This window comes from Bombina bombina, chromosome 3, assembly GCF_027579735.1.
Source record: "Bombina bombina isolate aBomBom1 chromosome 3, aBomBom1.pri, whole genome shotgun sequence".
Classification (NCBI taxonomy): Eukaryota; Metazoa; Chordata; class Amphibia; order Anura; family Bombinatoridae; genus Bombina; species Bombina bombina.
In genome coordinates, this window is record NC_069501.1 from 668,896,405 (window position 1) to 668,916,731 (window position 20,327).

Below are 20,327 nucleotides of genomic sequence, written 5' to 3' on the forward strand. Positions count from 1 at the left end.
TAATAAGATGTATTCTATACTTACAATAGAGGTTATAAACAGTGTTGTAAAACCGCCAGAACCTCCGACACCATTTTTATGGTTGCATTAAACTCCCTTGTCTCCGGACATAACATAAAACCGTATTACCAGAGATCAATGCTGTACACGTTTACTGGATCTGTAAAATAATTTTACGTTTCTCTATCTGAATCTATGTCCTTAGTATCATGGAGACCGCTGATCCTCCCTAGCCCCCCCCCACCACCACCACCACCACCACCTACTCCTCTACATGTCTAAGCTAAGCATCAGGGATGCAGTAAAGGGTTAATGGGACATGAAACCTAAAAAAAAATATTTCATGACTCAGAAAATACAATTTTTAAAAAGTTTCCAATTAATTTCAATGATTAAATTTGCTTCATTCACTTTTTAATCTTTGTTGAAGAGATATCTAGATAAGTAGCGTGCACATACCTGAAGCACTACGTGACAGGAAATAGTGCTGCCATCTAGTGCTCTTGCTAATGTATAGCAGTGTTGCAAAACTACTGCCATATAGAGCTGCTAACACATGCACACTCCTGAACTAACCTTCCCACTTTTCAACAAAGGATCACAAGAAAAGAAAGAAAAGTTGATAATAGAAGTAAATTGGAAAGTTGTTTAAAACTTGAAAGAAAAAATGTGGGCTTTATTTCCCTTTAAGTATATGGCCTGAATAAAAACCATTGGGTTCTGCATTAGCATATTATTTTTATAAAACAACAATAGAGATCTTTGTATATTTGCTCTGTTTTCTATTTAAAAAGTATGTTTAATGAATGGACATTTGAAAAAGAAGACAGCAATTAAATTAGTGCCAAAAAATAAAATAAATAAAATCTGTATTACATTATTCTGGCTACATTCCCTCAAATGTAGTGCAGGTATACCCTGCTCATCCAGCGAGTTAGGGACCGGAGCCTCGCTGTAAAGTGAAAACCGCCTTAAAGTGAAACAAGACAGTTTGAGCTTTCATTTAAAAACTTGAAAACATGTTTGAATTAATATATATTAGGGGTGCAATAGTGCTACATTTAGTTTAACACTAGTACAGCACAGTATTCAAGTAGTATTCAATAAATACTGTACCTGTAAAATAGTGACAATTACTGTAGTAAAATTTGCCAGACTATAGCACTGAGGCACAGATTGCACTGTAATGCTGTAAACAGAGTGAAATGCGCATAACAAAATGGTGCCAGTCACTTTTCACGCAATCTCACGATAATTACAGCACTGTTTCAAAATCCTTGGAGGTTGAACTTAAGCTCCACAAAGCGCTGTATTAGCGAAGCGCTGTAAAGTGAAGCGCTGTAAAGTGAGGTATACCTGTATTCCATTAACTGTCAGGAGTGATCTAGATAATTGGATTAACAATATTACTTGTTATAGGCTTTTGAACAGTACAGCAATGCACCCTTCTATAAATAAAGGACAATATGTTTATACTTTGATCATAAAAAGCATCCATTGCCTTGAGTGTAATAAGTCCTATCAGTCCCTATCAGTTAAAGGGATATGCAACCCAATTTTCTTTCATGATTCAGATAGAACATGCAATTTTAAATAACTTTCCTATATACTTCTATTATCAATTTTTCGCTTGGTATCTGTTGTTGAAAGAGCACTATATGGCAGCAGTTTTGCATTAATGTTATTCATTTGCAAGAGCACTAGATAGCAGCACTATTTCCTGCCACATAGTGATCCAGATGCCTACCTAGGTATCTCTTCAACGCAGAATATCATGGGAACTAAGCAAATTTTATATTAGAAGCAACTTTTTAAAAATGGTAGACTCTATCTGAATCACAAAAGGAATAAAACTAGAGAAATAAAATCTTCATTTAAGGGCCCACTTATTGTCCATGGTTACCTCAATTACTAGATGAGGAACACTACCATACATCTATTGTATTCCATTCATATTTTTATATCACACCTGTCTCCTCCATATAAATAATACTGATGGGGATGTGCAGGTATCTGCAAGTCAGAACAAATGTATGAAGTGAAGAAAGCCACCACTGAGACCTACAGTAAGTGCATTATATGGGGGATGTTCAACAAGTAAAATTCCATGAGGCTCTGTGCTTTATTTGTCAAAATGTATTTGTTGTGTTAGCCTTATAAGCTTTACTCTGTCTAATGACGTGGTATCCGCTATTCATGTTACATTGTCCATTATGAGTGTTTCTTTGTAGAAAAGCACTAACTACTGTATTGGCATCTCCTACATTATGTTAATGTGCAATACAGAGATCAGCCTCCGGGGGCTAGATTACAAGTGGAGCAGTATTTAACACTCCTGCTCAAATGTTAACTGCGCTAGAAGTAAGTTTTATGAGTGCGTATTATGAGTTGAAAGTAAATTGTTTTCCCTCTCACGCTAACCCAACAAGCTCAAAAAATCAAACTTGGAATATTGCCTGTACAATAACCTATTCCCCCATAGAAGTCAAGGGTGCAAATGAAGAGGGGAGGGAGAACCTAGCACCCAAATCACGTGCAAACCCGACCACATATTCTCATGTGTGTTATGAATATTTCACATTCCAATGTTCTTCACCTAGAAGAATATGTTCTATATATTCATAAATACATAAATATATATATAGATAGATAGATAGATAGATAGATAGATAGATAGATAGATAGATATACAGTATATATATATTATGGTATTTTGGAACAATATATATTTATACCTATATGTATAGATGATTATATATAGGTATAGGTATATATATATATATATATATATATATATATATATATATATATATATATATATATACTGTATATATGAACATCTATTTATAAATAATTAGAACATATTCTGCAGAATATAGAAGTGTGAAATATTTATAGTAAATGCATAGTTAAAACCTTTATTAAAAAAATATATATATATATATATATATTTTTTTTTCTATATATGTGTACATATGTATTTATGTGTCTATATGTGTATATATGTCTGTAAATACATATATACAAATTTAAATAATTAAATACATATGTACACATATATAAACACACATATATATATACTGTACATCATTAGACATGTATATGTATGTATCTCAATGTTACATAATTTTTATTAGATAGTGTTATTATGAGTGTAACTGTACTTTGTAATGTTTTGTTTATGTGTTTTGTGACACTTTTTTGTTTTAATGAAAGAGTTAACGAGAGCTCTGAGGATAATTCTAGCATACATTGCAATTGCACTCAAACAATTGCGTTTACTTTCAGCTTGTAATACAAGCTGAAAACCTGACACTTGCAAACACCAGTGTATACCCCTTATTGCTCAGGTGCAACTGTTAGCGCTACACTTTTTTACTGCTGGGTTTAGAGAAGAGTTCCAGGCCCAATTTTAAGTCAGTAATTTCTCAATTGGGTCTATTCTTTAAATGAAGTCTAATTAAAAATAACTTAAAATATATTAAAAAAATTATTGCTTACAAAAAAATGTCAAAAACGTTGTTCAATAGTAATTAATTCATATTTGTAAAAATGTTCATTTTACTGCATGCAAGAGAGTCAATTATTTGGTTCATCAGTATTTCATAATAAGGAAAAAGATTATTGCTTAATGGACTTCATTAGGTATATTTTGGTTGCAAGAACATTCTTTCTAATGTTTCAGTCTTAGTGTTGGGACAGTAAAGTGGACTTTTTCAGTTACTACAAAAGCCACGTTGTTTCCGTAATAAGCCGCTTCGTTGATAAAGGCTGGGTATATAGTTTTCTCTCCTTCATAGAATATATCCTCTCCTTGTATGGTTTTGAACATTGGATCTCCAGGATTCAAAGGAAGATAATCGTTGTCCTACAGAAAGAAAAATAGCCATAAACAACTTTAATTTAGAAATGTACAATTTACTTATATATTTGAGCTAATAGCTTGCAGAAACTACAGAGCAGCTACCAAAGAATGCAACCTGAAATGAGCTGGATCTGGAGAGTCCTGCGAGCTGCTTCTTGCAGTAGAAAGTAATGGGGATATATGGGAAGCAAACATGGGCGGAACATCCTTTGGTGAAGCAGGTGCAGTGACACCAGGGCCAAAGTGCTTGGGGGGGGGGGGGGGCATAGCAGCCAGTCTATACATATGGCATGTGCAGAATGTTTACTATCCTGATGCAAGGGAGACATTTATTGCTCCAAGTATTTTCTATCTAACTATCTATCTTTTTTATTATTATTATTATTATTTATTTGTAAAGTGCCAACAGATTCTGCAGCGCTATAAACATAGGCAGTATACAAGGTAACATTTATAGGGATCAAGTGGGTAGAGGGCCCTGCTGAGAGTTGCACTGTTGTAGTCACTTCTTATGAAGGGGACCTGAAGAGTTGGGCTCTTAGGCTTACATGCTAAGGGGGTTCAATTGGATAGTAATGGAGGAGAGGAACTGGAATTAGGAAAGTTTAGTGTAGGTTGTATGCATCCCTGAACAATAGAGTCTTTAGGGAGCACTTGAAGCTTTCAAAACTAGGGGATAGTCTTGTGGAGTGAGGCAGAGAGTTCCACAAGATGTGAGCCAGTCTGGAGAAGTCCTGTAAATGGGAATGTGAGGAGGTAACAAGAGAGGAGGAGTGTAGGAGGTTGTGAGCAGAGCGAAGGGGACAGGAGGCAGAGTATCTAGAGACAAGGTCTGAGATGTAGGGGGGAGAAGTTCAGTTGAGGGCTTTGTATGTCAGAGAGAGAATTTTGTGTTTAATCCTGGAGGTAAGAGGAAGCCAGTGAATGGATTGGCAGAAAGGTACAGCAAATGAAGAGCGACGAATAAGGAAGATGAGCCTGGCAGAGGCATTCATTATGGATTGTAAAGGAGCTAGGCGGCAACTAGGGAGACCAGAGAGGATGGAGTTGCAGCAGTAGAGGCGGGAAAGGATGAAAGAGTGGATTAAAATCTTAGTTGTGTCTTGTGTAAGGAAATGTCTAATTTTAGAGATGGTTTTAAGGTGGAAGCGGCAGGATTTATCAAAGGACTAAATGTGAGGAGTGAAAGAAAGATCTGAGTCAAATGAGACCACAAGACATCGGGCATGCGGGGTAGGGGTAATAATGGATTTGTCAAGATTTATAGAGGGATGCAAGGTGGAAAATTTGGAAAAAGGGGGAAAATAAGGAGTTCAGTTTTGGAGAGATTTAGCTTAAGGTAGTGGGAGGACAACCAGGATGATATGTGAGAAAGACCATTAGTGACACTGGTTAGCAAGGAAGGGGATGGGTCTGGTGCAGAGAGGTCAGAGCCTTGCTGTACCCCAACAGAAAGTGGTAATGAGGCAGAGGAAGCCCCAGAGAAGGCTACACTAAAGGTAAGGTTAGACAGGTAGGAAGAGAACCACGAGAGGGCTGTGTCACAAATGCCAAAGGATTGGAGGGTTTGGAGCAGAGAGAAGCGGCCTTTGGATTTTTCTGTAAGTAGGTCATTGTTAACCTTAACAATTGCTGTCTCCAAGTGATGGGGGTGAAATCCAGATTGCAGTGGGTCAAGGAAGGAGTTTAATATAAGGAAATTGGATAGGCGTGCATATACTAGCTTTTCAAGAATCTTTGAGGCAAAAGGTAGTAGGGAAATAGGGCGGTAGTTGGATGGGGAAGTTAGATTGAGAGAAGGTTTTTTGAGGATAGGTGTGACCAGTGCAAGTTTTAGAGTTGAGGGAAATATACCGGTGCTGAGGGAGAGGTTGAAAATGTGTGTGAGTATAGGGGTAAGGGTAGAAAAGAGGGTGGGGAGTAGATCTTCAAAAAAACTTAAGCAGTAGAATCAAACAGACAGCTGCCTGAAGAACTTTTCTACCAAAGACTGCTTCAAAAGAAGCAAATACATCAAAATGGTAACATTTAGTAAATGTATGCAAAGAAGACTAAGTTGCTGATTTGCAAATCTGATCAACTGAAGCTTCATTCTTAAAAGTCCAAGAAGAAACGACTGATTTAGTAGAATGAGCTGTAATTCTCTGAGGCAGAGACTGCCCCACCTCCAAATAAGCTTTGTAAATCAAAAAGCTTTAACCAAGATGCCAAATGGCAAAGGCTTTCTGACCTTTCCGGAAACCAGAAAAAACAACAAATAGACTAAAAGTCTTTCTGAAATCCAAAGAATGCAAAGATCTTTCCAGAGAATTCTTAGGATTAAGACACAAAGAAGGAACAACAATTTCCCTATTAATGTTGATAGAATTCACAACTTTAGGAAGGAATTTGAATTAAGTCTGCAAAACAGTTTTATCCTGATGGAAAATCAGATAAGGAGGCTCACAAGAGAGAGCAGACAATTCAGAAACTCTTCCAGCAGAAGAGATAGCCAAAAGAAACAACACTTTCCAAGAAAGTAGTTTAATATCCAAAGAATGCATAGGCTCAAAAGGAGGAGCATGCAAAATCCTTAATACCAAATTAAGACTCCAAGGAGGGGAAATTAATTAAATAACAGGTTTGATATGGACGAAAGCCTGAACAAAACAGTGAATATCAGGAAGTTTAGCAATCTTTCTATGAAATAAAACAGAAAGAGCAGAGATTTGTCCCTTCAAAGTACTTGCAGACAAAACCTTAATCAACCATCCTGAAGAAATTATAAAATTCTAGTTATGTTATGTAACCCTCACTATTATGGGAGTCAACAAATACATGATCTGGGGGGTGCTTAACTTGTAATATACATCATACGATAGAGATCTACTTGATATATCAAGGATATAATCAATTTAGATCCAAAGAAATAGGCTAGAACTCTATATACTGATTTATATATCAACACTTAGAGTCAAGCAGATAATCTATGAATATTACAATACAAGCATGCGCCTGAAGTAAGCACCAATAGAGAGCCTAGATCCATATAATATAACAGATTAGTGTTATATGACTAGACCATAAAACTCTATATAAGCAGGGTATAACAATATTTGTTCTAACTTCACTCATAGCGAGATGCACATCTTGTCATTTTAACGGTACAAACCCTTTATAGAGAGGCCCATTGAACACTGCTTATTTGATGTTAGTACAAACGTACTGCTAAAGATAGATCCGAGCGAGAGGAAAGTCACAACTAACTCTACTATTCAAGCTCACTGTTATTTTAGCACGCCAACAATTGATATTTGATACAGATAATCTTATAGTATCGATATGTAATTTTTTTAATAGGCCATAATGATACATGATTATTCCCTTTTTCTTCTTCAGATGAACGCGCCCTGCCGGTAATATTAGGAACATTTTGCATACACGATTCAATATCCAATCTGTCTAGTATTGAAAAGGATAGTGATTATTGATCTATAAATAAAGTTCGGGGGCAAAGGGAGCATTAGATAACTGCAGGCGACATATGAATAATCATGACGATGTGGTATTTATCAACATAAAAGGCTAGACCCACCATACACAGCCACACAGACTAATGTCTGCTTACACTGCATGTGGATATAATTGAACTATCCCAATTCTCAGAGTGTAATAGTCACATATTCTTGGAGGGGAATTTGAACTTTAATTATATCAAGGCCCACATTATAATGATTCCCCTCTGGACTACTTGATTAGGTCATAGTTAGTGTATGACAAAGCCCGGAGGGGCGAAACTAGTCAGGAGTCAGCGTGAGCGTTTGGGCGCTCTTGTTTTAACAGCCTAGCACTACATGTTTATCTAGCAATATAGAAAACTATAGCTATACTTAGTTAATCTGTTGAATAGTCTGGGTTGTGCCAGACTTAGCTAGTGTTAAAGTAACTAATAACATAGGTATTTATTAAATTGTATCCACTCTGAGATAGTGCTAGAGATAGAGAATATTTGCTATACCTAGCTTTTACAAAATAGAATGACAACAGATATATATCGACTAATATAACAGTAAGCTAGTATTTACTCCAATACAGGCTTTGGTTGCAGAGGAAACGGAGCCAAATATAATTTTGAAACATAGTGGCAATACAGAGACTATGCTTCCTTCCAATTAAGCCATTACTCAAGTGTGGGTTATATGCCCGCAACGCATATATAGCCAAATACAATTTATACTAACAGAGGCAACACAAAATTAATGTTGTCTTTATACTATGATACTGGTATTTAGGCTGTATGTTCAAAATATACATTAAGCATAACTGAAATTGTTACGTAATTTGAAACATAGAGTAAGTTTTTGTCTCCTAACAAAAACATTGCAACCCAGAGTCACATGTACCACTAACTGAACAGTATTTGTATTAAACGCAAGTCTCTTGGCAGCCCTCTTGAAGTGGAGGGACACAGAGAATATTCTGTATAAAAAGCTTAATTCTGATAACGGTGAAAAATAGTACATAATATCAGAGTTGCTTTTAAACTAAATCCCCTATAATTTTCACGTTCAAGCACATAAGAGATTGTGATATTATACAGCCACACAAAGGCAACTCCAGAACAACATACATATATCGTTCTGAATAGAAGCAACTAATCAGCTATAATACACAGGGAATAGAGTGGAATTTTCCTGGCTTATATCACATATATTAAGATTACAAGGGTATCCCGATATACGGTATAGATTATATAGACTATATATACACAGTATTTGGGAGCCGTTATACTAAGTATAGCTAAGCTAATACAGTACTACTTAGGAGGCAGATATCAATTCATTATAGGCCACAGATATTACAGTCCTCCACTAGATGAATATACAGTGTCTGATCACATGATAGTGCTAGTGTCGATTTTAATTTGTGTGTCACCCTTATTTTAAGTGCAATTTCTAATAAAAGTTATATTTTATTAAAACTCAGTCTGGAAAAACCGCCTTACAGTCTAGGCTTAGAGTGCTTATAAGTGCAGACTTACAGAAGAGATTCACATCTCTGTGAATGTCTTCTTAGTTTTCTGGAACATAGTTAGTGTATGTCTGGATTGTTTTAAGGAGTGTGTTATGTTGATTTTAAATAATTTGCTAATAAACGTTACATTATAAATGTTTCCCTTTGTGGATTGATTCTGCCCATAGTCAGGGCCCAGAGTGCTCGCGGTGCATACTTTTTGTGGGGATTACTTGCCTTCTCTGGCTGCCCCACTTTGTGTAGTTGATTATTATTATTATTTGCATGAGCACCATTTCCTCTAAACTATCAGTGATAGATTTCACAACCACTGCAACCATATACTTCATATTTTGAGGAAAAGCCCATGTAGTGCCATTGTTCGTTCTGTGTATCAAATTACCAAGTCAGAGAGATTTGACTGTTGGGATTTAAGTATATCAACTGTGATACCTGAGAATAATCACTGCACCATAGATTCAGCATGCAAAGCTGCAAAGGTCTCATAAGAAAATGAGCAAAGGGGATCGCGTCCAATGCTACAGTCATGAAACCTAAAAACTTCCCTGCACATAGTCACTGAAGGGAATAATAGAGACTGAAGGTTTAGACAGGCTAAAACTAATTTCATTCAACTCTTGACTGTTAAAGACAGATTCATGGACACTGAATTTATCTGGAAACCTAAAAAGGTGATCCTTGCCTGAGGAATCACGAAACTCTTAGGTAAATTGATCCTCCAACCATGTCTTTGAAGAAACAACACTAGTTGATTTGTGTGAGATTCTGCTAAATGAAAGGATTGAGCTAGTACCAAGATATCGTCCAAAATAAGAAAAATACCACAATACCCTGCTCTCTAATTACAGATAGAAGGCTACCGAGAACCTTCGAAAAGATTCTTGAAGCTGTCGCTAGACCAAATAAAAAAGCAATAAATTAGTAAAGCTTGCCTAGAAAAGAGAATCTCAGAAACCAAAAGTGGTCTTGAAAGTTGGGACACTCACAAAACGTTTTACAGTTTTCCGATCCAAGGTTGGTCTGAATGAATCCTCCTTCTTTGGGACAAAGTATAGATTTGAATAGAAACCAAAACCCTGTTCTTGCTAAGGAACTGGTACAAACACCCCTGAAATAAATTCCAGTTCTGAAATATATTTCAGAAAAACCTGAACCTTCACAGAGTGTATTGAAACATGAGAAAGAAAGAATCTTCCAAAAGAAGGTCTCATTCTAAAAATCTATCCAAAACCCTAAGAATAATATTCTATAGACTTTGGACAGAATCCATCCAAAAATAACTTAATCTGCCCCCCACCAGAAGAACTGGTTTGAGAACCGCACCTTCATGCAGTCTTAAAAACTAGTATTTATATAGAGCTTTTCCCTTAGTAGGACTCAAAACTTTTTCAGCGCTTGCATCTGGAGTTAAGCAAATTGGCAGCTGAATAGTAATAGTTGTTATTATTAATCAAATAAACACATTTTATTGACTTCAAAAGGCTTAAGGCCTGCATCGACCCTGCCGGACATGAACCTGTGACCCTTGGATCTTAGAACAAGCTTTTGTAGTCAGGGCATTTACCAACTGATCTACATCATCGGCCAAAAAGTATATAGTGGAGATAAAAGAAATCAAAACAAATTATTATCCTAACAAGATAGAGATAATAAAATATATTTAGACCATGTCAAAAATCAAGATTAAAAACATAAAGCTCTTCTAAATAGAAAAGCTAAAAACATAGATTTTAAATTAATCTTAAATGACAACAAATATAGTATCATAAATAAAATGAATACATTTTCAAGTAAATGAACAATGCTATATACTTCAGAATCTGAAAACTTCTTATACTAACTGTCCAACAATAAAGTTGAGAGAGCAGCAATGTCAGTCATAGATATAGCTGAACTAAGAATATAAACAGTATGTAAATATGCTCTTTTAAGGAAAGATTGAAACTTAAAAAGAACCTGAAAATAAGTACTAACTTTAATAGAAATAGTAGTACATTCCCAAAAAGGAATCAGGTTTAAACCATTCTAGCAAACATATCATAGATAGCATCTACAGGGAGTGCAGAATTATTAGGCAAGTTGTATTTTTGAGGATTAATTTTATTATTGAACAACAACCATGTTCTCAATGAACCCAAAAAACTCAATATCAAAGCTGAATATTTTTGGAAGTAGTTTTTAGTTTGTTTTTAGCTTTAGCTATTTTAGGGGGATATCTGTGTGTGCAGGTGACTATTACTGTGCATAATTATTAGGCAACTTAACAAAAAACAAATATATACCCATTTCAATTATTTATTTTTACCAGTGAAACCAATATAACATCTCAACATTCACAAATATACATTTCTGACATTCAAAAACAAAACAAAAACAAATCAGTGACCAATATAGCCACCTTTCTTTGCAAGGACACTCAAAAGCCTGCCATCCATGGATTCTGTCAGTGTTTTGATCTGTTCACCATCAACATTGCGTGCAGCAGCAACCACAGCCTCCCAGACACTGTTCAGAGAGGTGTACTGTTTTCCCTCCTTGTAAATCTCACATTTGATGATTGACCACAGGTTCTCAATGGGGTTCAGATCAGGTGAACAAGGAGGCCATGTCATTAGATTTTCTTCTTTTATACCCTTTCTTGCCAGCCACGCTGTGGAGTACTTGGACGCGTGTGATGGAGCATTGTCCCGCATGAAAATCATGTTTTTCTTGAAGGATGCAGACTTCTTCCTGTACCACTGCTTGAAGAAGGTGTCTTCCAGAAACTGGCAGTAGGACTGGGAGTTGAGCTTGACTCCATCCTCAACCCGAAAAGGCCCCACAAGCTCATCTTTGATGATACCAGCCCAAACCAGTACTCCACCTCCACCTTGCTGGCGTCTGAGTCGGACTGGAGCTCTCTGCCCTTTACCAATCCAGCCACGGGCCCATCCATCTGGCCCATCAAGACTCACTCTAATTTCATCAGTCCATAAAACCTTAGAAAAATCAGTCTTGAGATATTTCTTGGCCCAGTCTTGATGTTTCAGCTTGTGTGTCTTGTTCAGTAGTGGTCGTCTTTCAGCCTTTCTTACCTTGGCCATGTCTCTGAGTATTGCACACCTTGTGCTTTTGTGCACTCCAGTGATGTTGCAGCTCTGAAATATGGCCAAACTGGTGGCAAGTGGCATCTTGGCAGCTGCACGCTTGACTTTTCTCAGTTCATGGGCAGTTATTTTGCGCCTTGGTTTTTCCCACACGCTTCTTGCGACCCTGTTGACTATTTTTAATGAAACGCTTGATTGTTCGATGATCACGCTTCAGAAGCTTTGCAATTTTAAGAGTGCTGCATCCCTCTGCAAGATATCTCACTATTTTTTACTTTTCTAAGCCTGTAAAGTCCTTATTTTTACCCATTTTGCCAAAGGAAAGGAAGTTGCCTAATAATTATGCACACCTGATATAGGGTGTTGATGTCATTAGACCACACCCCTTCTCATTACAGAGATGCACATCACCTAATATGCTTAATTGGTAGTAGGCTTTCGAGCCTATACAGCTTGGAGTAAGACAACATGCATAAAGAGGATGATGTGGTCAAAATACTCATTTGCCTAATAATTCTGCACTCCCTGTAGAATAGGAAAAAAAAAACTCAGGAGCAATTTAAAGAAATCTTTAAATGAATATAACATTTAATAGGAGGACTAGACTCCTAATACCTAAAATTATCAAAACTTCCTTAATAAAGAACAAAAAAATCTTCAAAAATAAAAAAGATTTGTCAAATACAGTCTCTGATGCAGGATCCTTTGAGCCAAAGAAGCCCTCATTAGTAGAATAAACTTAAGTATGCTGTCGGTCAAAACAAAATTGATTAAATCTTATAACAATTTTGGAAAGACCTTATAAGTTTATTTGAAGACACAAAAGCAGTCATAGCCTTCTTATGATTGCAGTAATAACATGTGAAATCTGCAGAATTAATTAGGTACATTAAACTGAAAAAATATAAACAGTAAATGTATTTGTACATATAGAAACATTATCCGCGTGAAAATGTTTTTTTGGCGCCAAACCAACACCAGGAAATGACGCAACTCACGTCATAACAAGCGCGATGTCACGCCAAAACAACTAGCATCAACAAAGACACAGGAAATTACAAACTTTCGCCACTATAGGCGCAACTTCGCGCCAAAAAATTTTTTACGCCAAGAATGAAGCAATAAATAACAGCATTTTGCGTCCACGCGAGCCTAGGAAAAACAAGTCAAATTGGAAAAAAAGACTGAAACCCCAGGTAAGAAAAAAAGTTAAGATAAACTTCATAAAACTTGACTTGACTCATGGCAAATATAAGTAAACACATATATTTAAAACTTTACAATATAACATAAAGCGCCAAACATAGCTGAGATTGTCTTAAAAAATTATACATACTTACCAGAAGACACCCATCCACATATAGCAGACAGCCAAACCAGTACTGAAACATATCAGCAGAGGTAATGGTATAAGAGTATATCGTTGATCTGAAAAGGGAGTTTGAGAATGAATCCCTACGACCGATAATAGAGAGCCTTTGAAAAGATTTCCCATGAGTGAAACCATGAAATTAACAGGTGATACTCTCTTCACATCCCTCTGACAAACACTGTACTCCAAGAGGAATTGGGCTTCAAAACGCTTAGAAGCGCCTATCATAGAAGAAATCAAGCACAAACTTACTTCCCCACCTCCACAGGAGGCAAAGTTTGTAAAACTGAGGAATGAGTGTGGTGGGAGGTGTATTTATAGGCATTTGAGGTTTGGGAAACTTTCCCCCTCCTGGTAGGAATGTAATTCCCATACGTCACTAGCTCATGGACTCTTGCCACTTACATGAAAGAAATGTGCATTTGGTGTTTTCAAACACTGTCCAGAGAGCATTTTGATAAACAGTTGCTTTCAAGCACTTCTCTGACAGCAATTTAAACAGCTTTCTTGTTATTTTGACTGAATCTCTTTAAAATTGACTGTAGGCTTAATGTGTTGTAAAACTAATAGGTGAAACTACTTTGTTCCATATGATTAATACATTTTAACATAAAGAAATAAAAATCTGGTAAAAAAAAACTTCCTTTTTACAAAACTTCACAGAAAAAAAATAATAGTAAAAAAAATCGAACTAGTGTTGAATCAATACTCTACATTAAAAAAAATAGAGTTTTTGCTTTTTTTTTATTTTTTTAAACAAGTTATTTTCTACAAACAATTCAACACCTTAGACAGTGTATACTGAACATTTATTAAATGGAAAGAAGTGATTTTGGCACCATCTCCTCTGAAGGAAATCAATCTCACCTGCAGCTTTGGATGAATAAAAGCCTGAATCTCTCCATCAGCACCTCGGGGGTAATGCATTTTAGATGCTACTCTGTATATTTCAGTTTCAAAACTGGGAAATTCTTTACCTGGTGGGAATTGAAATTAAAAAAGGAAACACACTGTGAAAATAATAGATTTTTGTGCACAGATACTAAAATATATCATCAAAATACTACAACAGTAAACTAGAGTGAATAACACAAGTTTAAATAAACAATTTTGCAGAGAGGCATCTATTAATTCACGGCTGGTAGCCCATCCTCACTTGTAGTAATTTTGTACTTGATGTTTAGGGTTATTTTAGGTTATTATGGGCTAGATAAAGAGTGGAGCACTATTTTTGAGCTTGCGTGTTAACTTCGCTAGATGGAGGCTTTTTGAACGTTGGGTTGCGCTCATATACAAGTTAAAAATAAAAAGTTAGTGCGCAAGCGAGAACCCAACAGGCGCAAAAAGTTGAACTTCTAAAACTGCGACCACATTAACGTATTCTCCCATAGTCTTCAATAGAGCACGCAAACTGGGAAAAAAAACACCCATACTCACGAGCAAACCCACATTTATTCAACATAAAATATGAATATCTCACATTTCAATGTTATTCACATAGAAGAATATGTTCTATTTACTCTTAAATAAATATTTCTATAGAATATATATATATATATTCCGCTTTGGGAATGTGAAATATTTACAGTAAATACATAGTTAAAAAAGAACATTATTAAATATTAATATTTCATAAAAATGCTTTTTCATGTTTTCAGGTATTTGACTGTTAAGGGTTCTAATGCACACACACATTAGTTTAGCTTTAAACAAAGAATACCAAGAAAACAAAGCAAATTTGATGATAAAAGTGAAATGGAAAGTTGTTTAAAATTACATGCCCTATCTGAATCATGAGAGTTTACTTTTAGCTAGACTGTCCCTTTAAGGTACTAGCTGACAGTATTATTATTTTTTTTCCTTCCTCAACCCTCCCACTTCCCTGATTCCTCCCAAATATCTCTCTAACCCTCCTCTCCTAGAAATTGCCATAGTTAAGTACTGGCAGCTGTCTGCCAGTATCCGTTTATAGAAACTAATTCTTTGTTATATTATTATTAATTTTTTTAAAAAATCTGTAGTTTAGTGATCCCCCTTCATGCTCCCCACCTCTCTCCTCCAAGCGATCATCATATGGGACCTCCCTACCCCCTTTCAAAACCCCTTTTTGTAGTATAGGGAACCTACCACTCCCCCTCCCTCACCAAACATTTTTTCTGCAACCACCCACCTCCCTCATTCCCTTCCACACTACACGGCATCACTTCAAACCTATACAAAGGGAAATGTGGTGGATACACAGACTGGAGACATTGGCCTCAATAAGGATAATAATTTGAAAATCTTTTTATAACTAATAAGAAATCTTAGGTCGGGGTAGGTGAAACTTACAGTTTACTATAAATTTCTTTCTATATTATGTACATGAATGAGCTATAAAAAGAATACATATATGTATATTTATTAAATTAAAGCTTTCAAGATGTAATTACACAGTATTTCCACAAGATGGAGTATATGAACATATTTTAGCCATTGGCCTGAAAAATAAGGTTTAAAAGACTTGTGTAACTTCTATTAAGCTATGCATGACTAAGGGGATCACCCCCGAAACGTTGCTGTTTTTTATGTCTGAATAAAGAAGTTATAAGCTCTATCAGGTGCTGTGGATATTCATATTGTGAAGATTTCTAAGGGGATTTATCAGTGTCCCTGGTAGACACACGCACCTTACTTAAATCAGTAGTGCAGTGTTACATATTGTTACATAATACAGACAGGTAGTGGTGATCTACCTTCATATGGTAAAGGAAGATTGATCAGTTCTTCCTTACCATATGAAGGCAGATGCCTTCTGCCTCTGGCTGCAGTCTTCACTGCCAAAACTGACAACGAAGACTGCAGCATGAGCTAGATGGTGTGACATAGGTACAACGTCAACAAGGTACGCTAGGAAAAGTACCCTGTGATGCAGTATCACCATCCAAATGACTTAAGGGGTTAATACATATGAACGTCAAATATTAAATTGAAAGGGACATGAAAACCAAAAATTTTCTTTCATGATTCAGATAGAGAATACAATTTTATACAACATTCTAATTTACTTCAATTATCTAATTAACTTTATTCTTTAAGTATCCTTTTTTGAAGATACAGCAATGCACATTGGTGAGCCAATAACATGAGACAACTGCAGCCACTAATCAGAAGCTCCTGAGCCTATTTAGATATGCTTTTCAGCAAATAATATCAAGATAATGAAGCAAAATAGACAATAGAAGTAAAATGGAAAGTTGTTTAAAATTGCATGCTCTTTCTGAATCATGAAAGAAAACAATTGGGTTTCATGTCCCTTTAAGCATGCAATTTTATGAGACTTTTCAATTTACTTCTATTACCAAATTTACTTCATTCTCTTGGTATTCTTTGTTTAAAACGCAGAACCTAGATATGCCCTGGGGCATTAGTGTACTGGGACCTAGCTGATAATTTGATAATTGGTTGCTACACACATACACTAGGTATTAAACTAGTTTCCTGCTCCTGAGCGGACTTTAAGTATGTGTGTAACTGTAATCCCAGTTTCAGGAGAGTAAAAACATAGTTATATGCAAGCAACAGTGTAATAATAAAATACTTTATCACAATACAATATATTATTTTTGAACTTTTATATCCCTTTAATTATGATTCTCCTGAGCCTGCAACATTCTACAGAATGACTGGCTAGATCATTGTTTCTCAACTCTAGTCCTCTAGTAACAAACCAGATTTTCATTATATCTTAATTAAAGCTCAGGTGAAGTAATCAGCTGATAGATGAGAGCAGGTTAGTAACTATGGTTACATAGCTGATTATTTCACCTGTGCTCTAATTAAAGGGACATACTACTCATATGCTAAACCACTTGAAAGTGATACAGCATAACTGTAAAAAGCCTGCGTAAAAATATCACCTGAACATCTCTATGTAAAAAAGGGAAGATATTTTACCTCAAAATTTCTTTAGCTCACAAGAGTAAGCGCTTAGTGCTCTGTTAACAGCTAGAGCTGCAGTAAAGCTGCAAGTTGAAAAAAAGAAGAAAAAAAAGACACAATTGCAAATCAGCTAAGGTCATGCATGGATTTGCAGTGATCTCATGAGATTTCACTTAAAGGGACATGAAACCCAAATTTTTTTATTTCATGATACAGAAAGAGTATGCAATTTTAAACAACTTTCTAATTTACTTCTATTTTCTAATTTACTTCATTTTCTTGAAATTACTTGCTGAAAAGCATATCTAGATAGGCTCATTAGCTGCTGATTGGTGACTGCACATAGATGCCTCGTGTGATTGGCTCACCCATGTGCATTGCTATTTCTTCAACAAAGGATATATAAAAAATTAAGCATATTAGATAATAGAAGTAAATTGGAATGTTGTTTAAAATTTTAATCTCTACTTGAATTATAAAATATTTTTTTTTGGTTTAGTGTCCCTTTAAATCTCATGAGATTTCACACTAAACTTCCATAAACTGAATAGGAAAATAACACGACTGTGCCTGCACATGCCAGATGCCCTCTCTCTAGCAGGTCCTGGGACTAGCATCCTGATTGGCAGCTTAAAAGTCTCTTTACAGTAAAGTGTAAATAATTTTGAGGTAAATATCTTCCTTTTTTACATAGAGATGTTCAGATGATATTTTCTAGTCAGCTTTTTACAGATATGCTGCATCACTTTCCAGTGCTTCAACATTTGGGTATTATGTCCCTTTAAGTAGATGAGAACATGAAATTATCAATATTCATATTTAATCAAGTGTTTTACTTTTTATTAACTGTAAATATTTCACATTCCAATGTTTTGCACATAGAAGAATATGTTCTAAGTAGGTGTTTGCGGGTGCACAGCTCTCAGTGCTCACTACCAAAGTCCGTCCAGGGTGTATGACGTCACCCGCCGTAGCGGCTGCAAGTGCCTCCGTTGAAGATCAGTGATCTAGGTAAGGTGCAAAGCTCAAGTGTGCGAGAACCACCACACAAGATAATGCAAAAGGAATGAGGGAGCCGCACTAAGTTCAAATTACAAATTAAGCAAATTTATTGCATATAGACAAATTAAACAAACACAGCAAGAAAAGTTCCTGACGCGTTTCCCGCCCTCTAGTGGCGCTTCATCAGAGACATTATTAACATGTACACAGCCTATCCTTATATAGGCGAAAATTGCCCACACATTTGCCCACACTTAACTCAATTTAAAAAATTATTAAACAGGTACAGTGAAAACAACAAATATATTATAAAAACCAAACCTAGTACATTTCATTTACAGTGCTGCCCCAAAACACATCATTCTATCTTGGATTCTTAGCCATTATGAGCAGTAATATTCAAAAAGTGTATGACAAAAAGAAAATGACAAGATGCACACATATCAGAAAGAAGAAGAAAGAAGAGACACTCCATATTATATATAATATATAAGGTGTAATTAGCTGACCCAGGGTAAGCATACTGACATATGCAAAATGCACAAATTCACTCCATTGATGTGAGAAATCTTTTCTTAAAATATCGGAAGGAACAAATATTCCATCCATTTATCTATGAAGTGTCATACACTTTTTGAATATTACTGCTCATAATGGCTAAGAATCCAAGATAGAATGATGTGTTTTGGGGCAGCACTGTAAATGAAATGTACTAGGTTTGGTTTTTATAATATATTTGTTGTTTTCACTGTACCTGTTTAATAATTTTTTAAATTGAGTTAAGTGTGGGCAAATGTGTGGGCAATTTCCGCCTATATAAGGATAGGCTGTGTACATGTTCATTATGTCTCTAATGAAGCGCCACTAGAGGGCGGGAAACGCGTCAGGAACTTTTCTTGCTGTGTTTGTTTAATTTGTCTATATGCAATAAATTTGCTTAATTTGTAATTTGAACTTAGTGCGGCTCCCTCATTCCTTTTACAAGAATATATTCTAAGTATTTATAGATATTCCTATTTATATCGGTATATATCTACACCTATATATAATATATAATCAAAGGAATTAACATCAATAACTATATGGACATCCACATTAGTCATATCAGAGTTTGATGCAAATAAAACATATTTATGCAGTGTATAACTAATAGACTATTGTTATGGGCTAAAACAATATACAGAATATAATGCAATTGTCACCAAGTATATGTATTCAGATGTTATGAGACATATCAGAGATATATAGAACACCTTGAGATCAAAACAGATTAATGTTTATAAGTGCGCTCCGGTATGAGCGCAAATGTATGAGCTGCACACTTATAAACATTAATCTGTTTTGATCTCAAGGTGTTCTATATATCTCTGATATGTCTCATAACCTCTGAATAGATATGCTTGGTGACAATTGCATTATATACTGTATATTGTTTTAGCCCATAACAATAGTCTATTAGTTATACACTGCATAAACATGTTTTATTTGCATCCATTTCTGATATGCTTAATGTGGATGTCCATATAGTTTTTGATGTTGATTCCTCTGATTTACACTTTACTTATAGTACACAATTAAGGTTGAATACCTTGATATATGCTGCACATTGTTACACTTATCATTTTTCTGTTACTGTGGTAATGATCTTTGATGTCATTTTCTGGGGGAGGGATTATTGGCTATATAAGTTCACTGTATTGCTCACTTTTGTTTGGTCTGATGAACGGGACGGTTTGATCTCTGAAACGTCACAATAAAATGGCACCTGTTTTTGAAAAGTCTAGTGAGTGTGGATCTATCTCTCCACTATGTGATCGGGTTTACGCGTGAAAATGTTTTTTCCCACTTTTTATCTCCATTGAGTTCTATGGGGAATACATTAACGCAATTAAGATATTCGAATTTCGTTTTTTTGCATGCATCAACGGAACTACCGTTGATGCGACGGTCGAGACTGTGACCGGGCCTAGGAGGTCCCTCCCACAGGGGGGCCCAACTTCAGGTTGTGTTTTGTAATATATTTTTTTTAAAAATTGTTGTTGTTTTTTTTTTGTTTAAAATAAGTTTA

At 35.6% G+C, this 20,327-nt stretch overlaps 1 protein-coding gene across 2 annotated transcripts in view; it reads right to left on the reverse strand.

The window, feature by feature from the left end:
• Window positions 1-3,519: 3,519 nt before the first annotated feature.
• The window catches only part of LOC128653872 (N-acyl-aromatic-L-amino acid amidohydrolase (carboxylate-forming)), a 126,409-nt gene continuing 109,601 nt past the window's right edge, over window positions 3,520-20,327 (reverse strand). For both annotated transcript variants that reach the window (XM_053707416.1, XM_053707415.1), the window contains exons 7-8: window positions 14,204-14,313; window positions 3,520-3,868 (exon numbers count right to left, since the gene is read on the reverse strand). In XM_053707416.1, coding sequence (XP_053563391.1) covers window positions 3,674-3,868; window positions 14,204-14,313 — 305 coding nt within the window. In that variant the 3' untranslated portion in view covers window positions 3,520-3,673. The remainder of the gene's footprint in view (window positions 3,869-14,203; window positions 14,314-20,327) is intronic.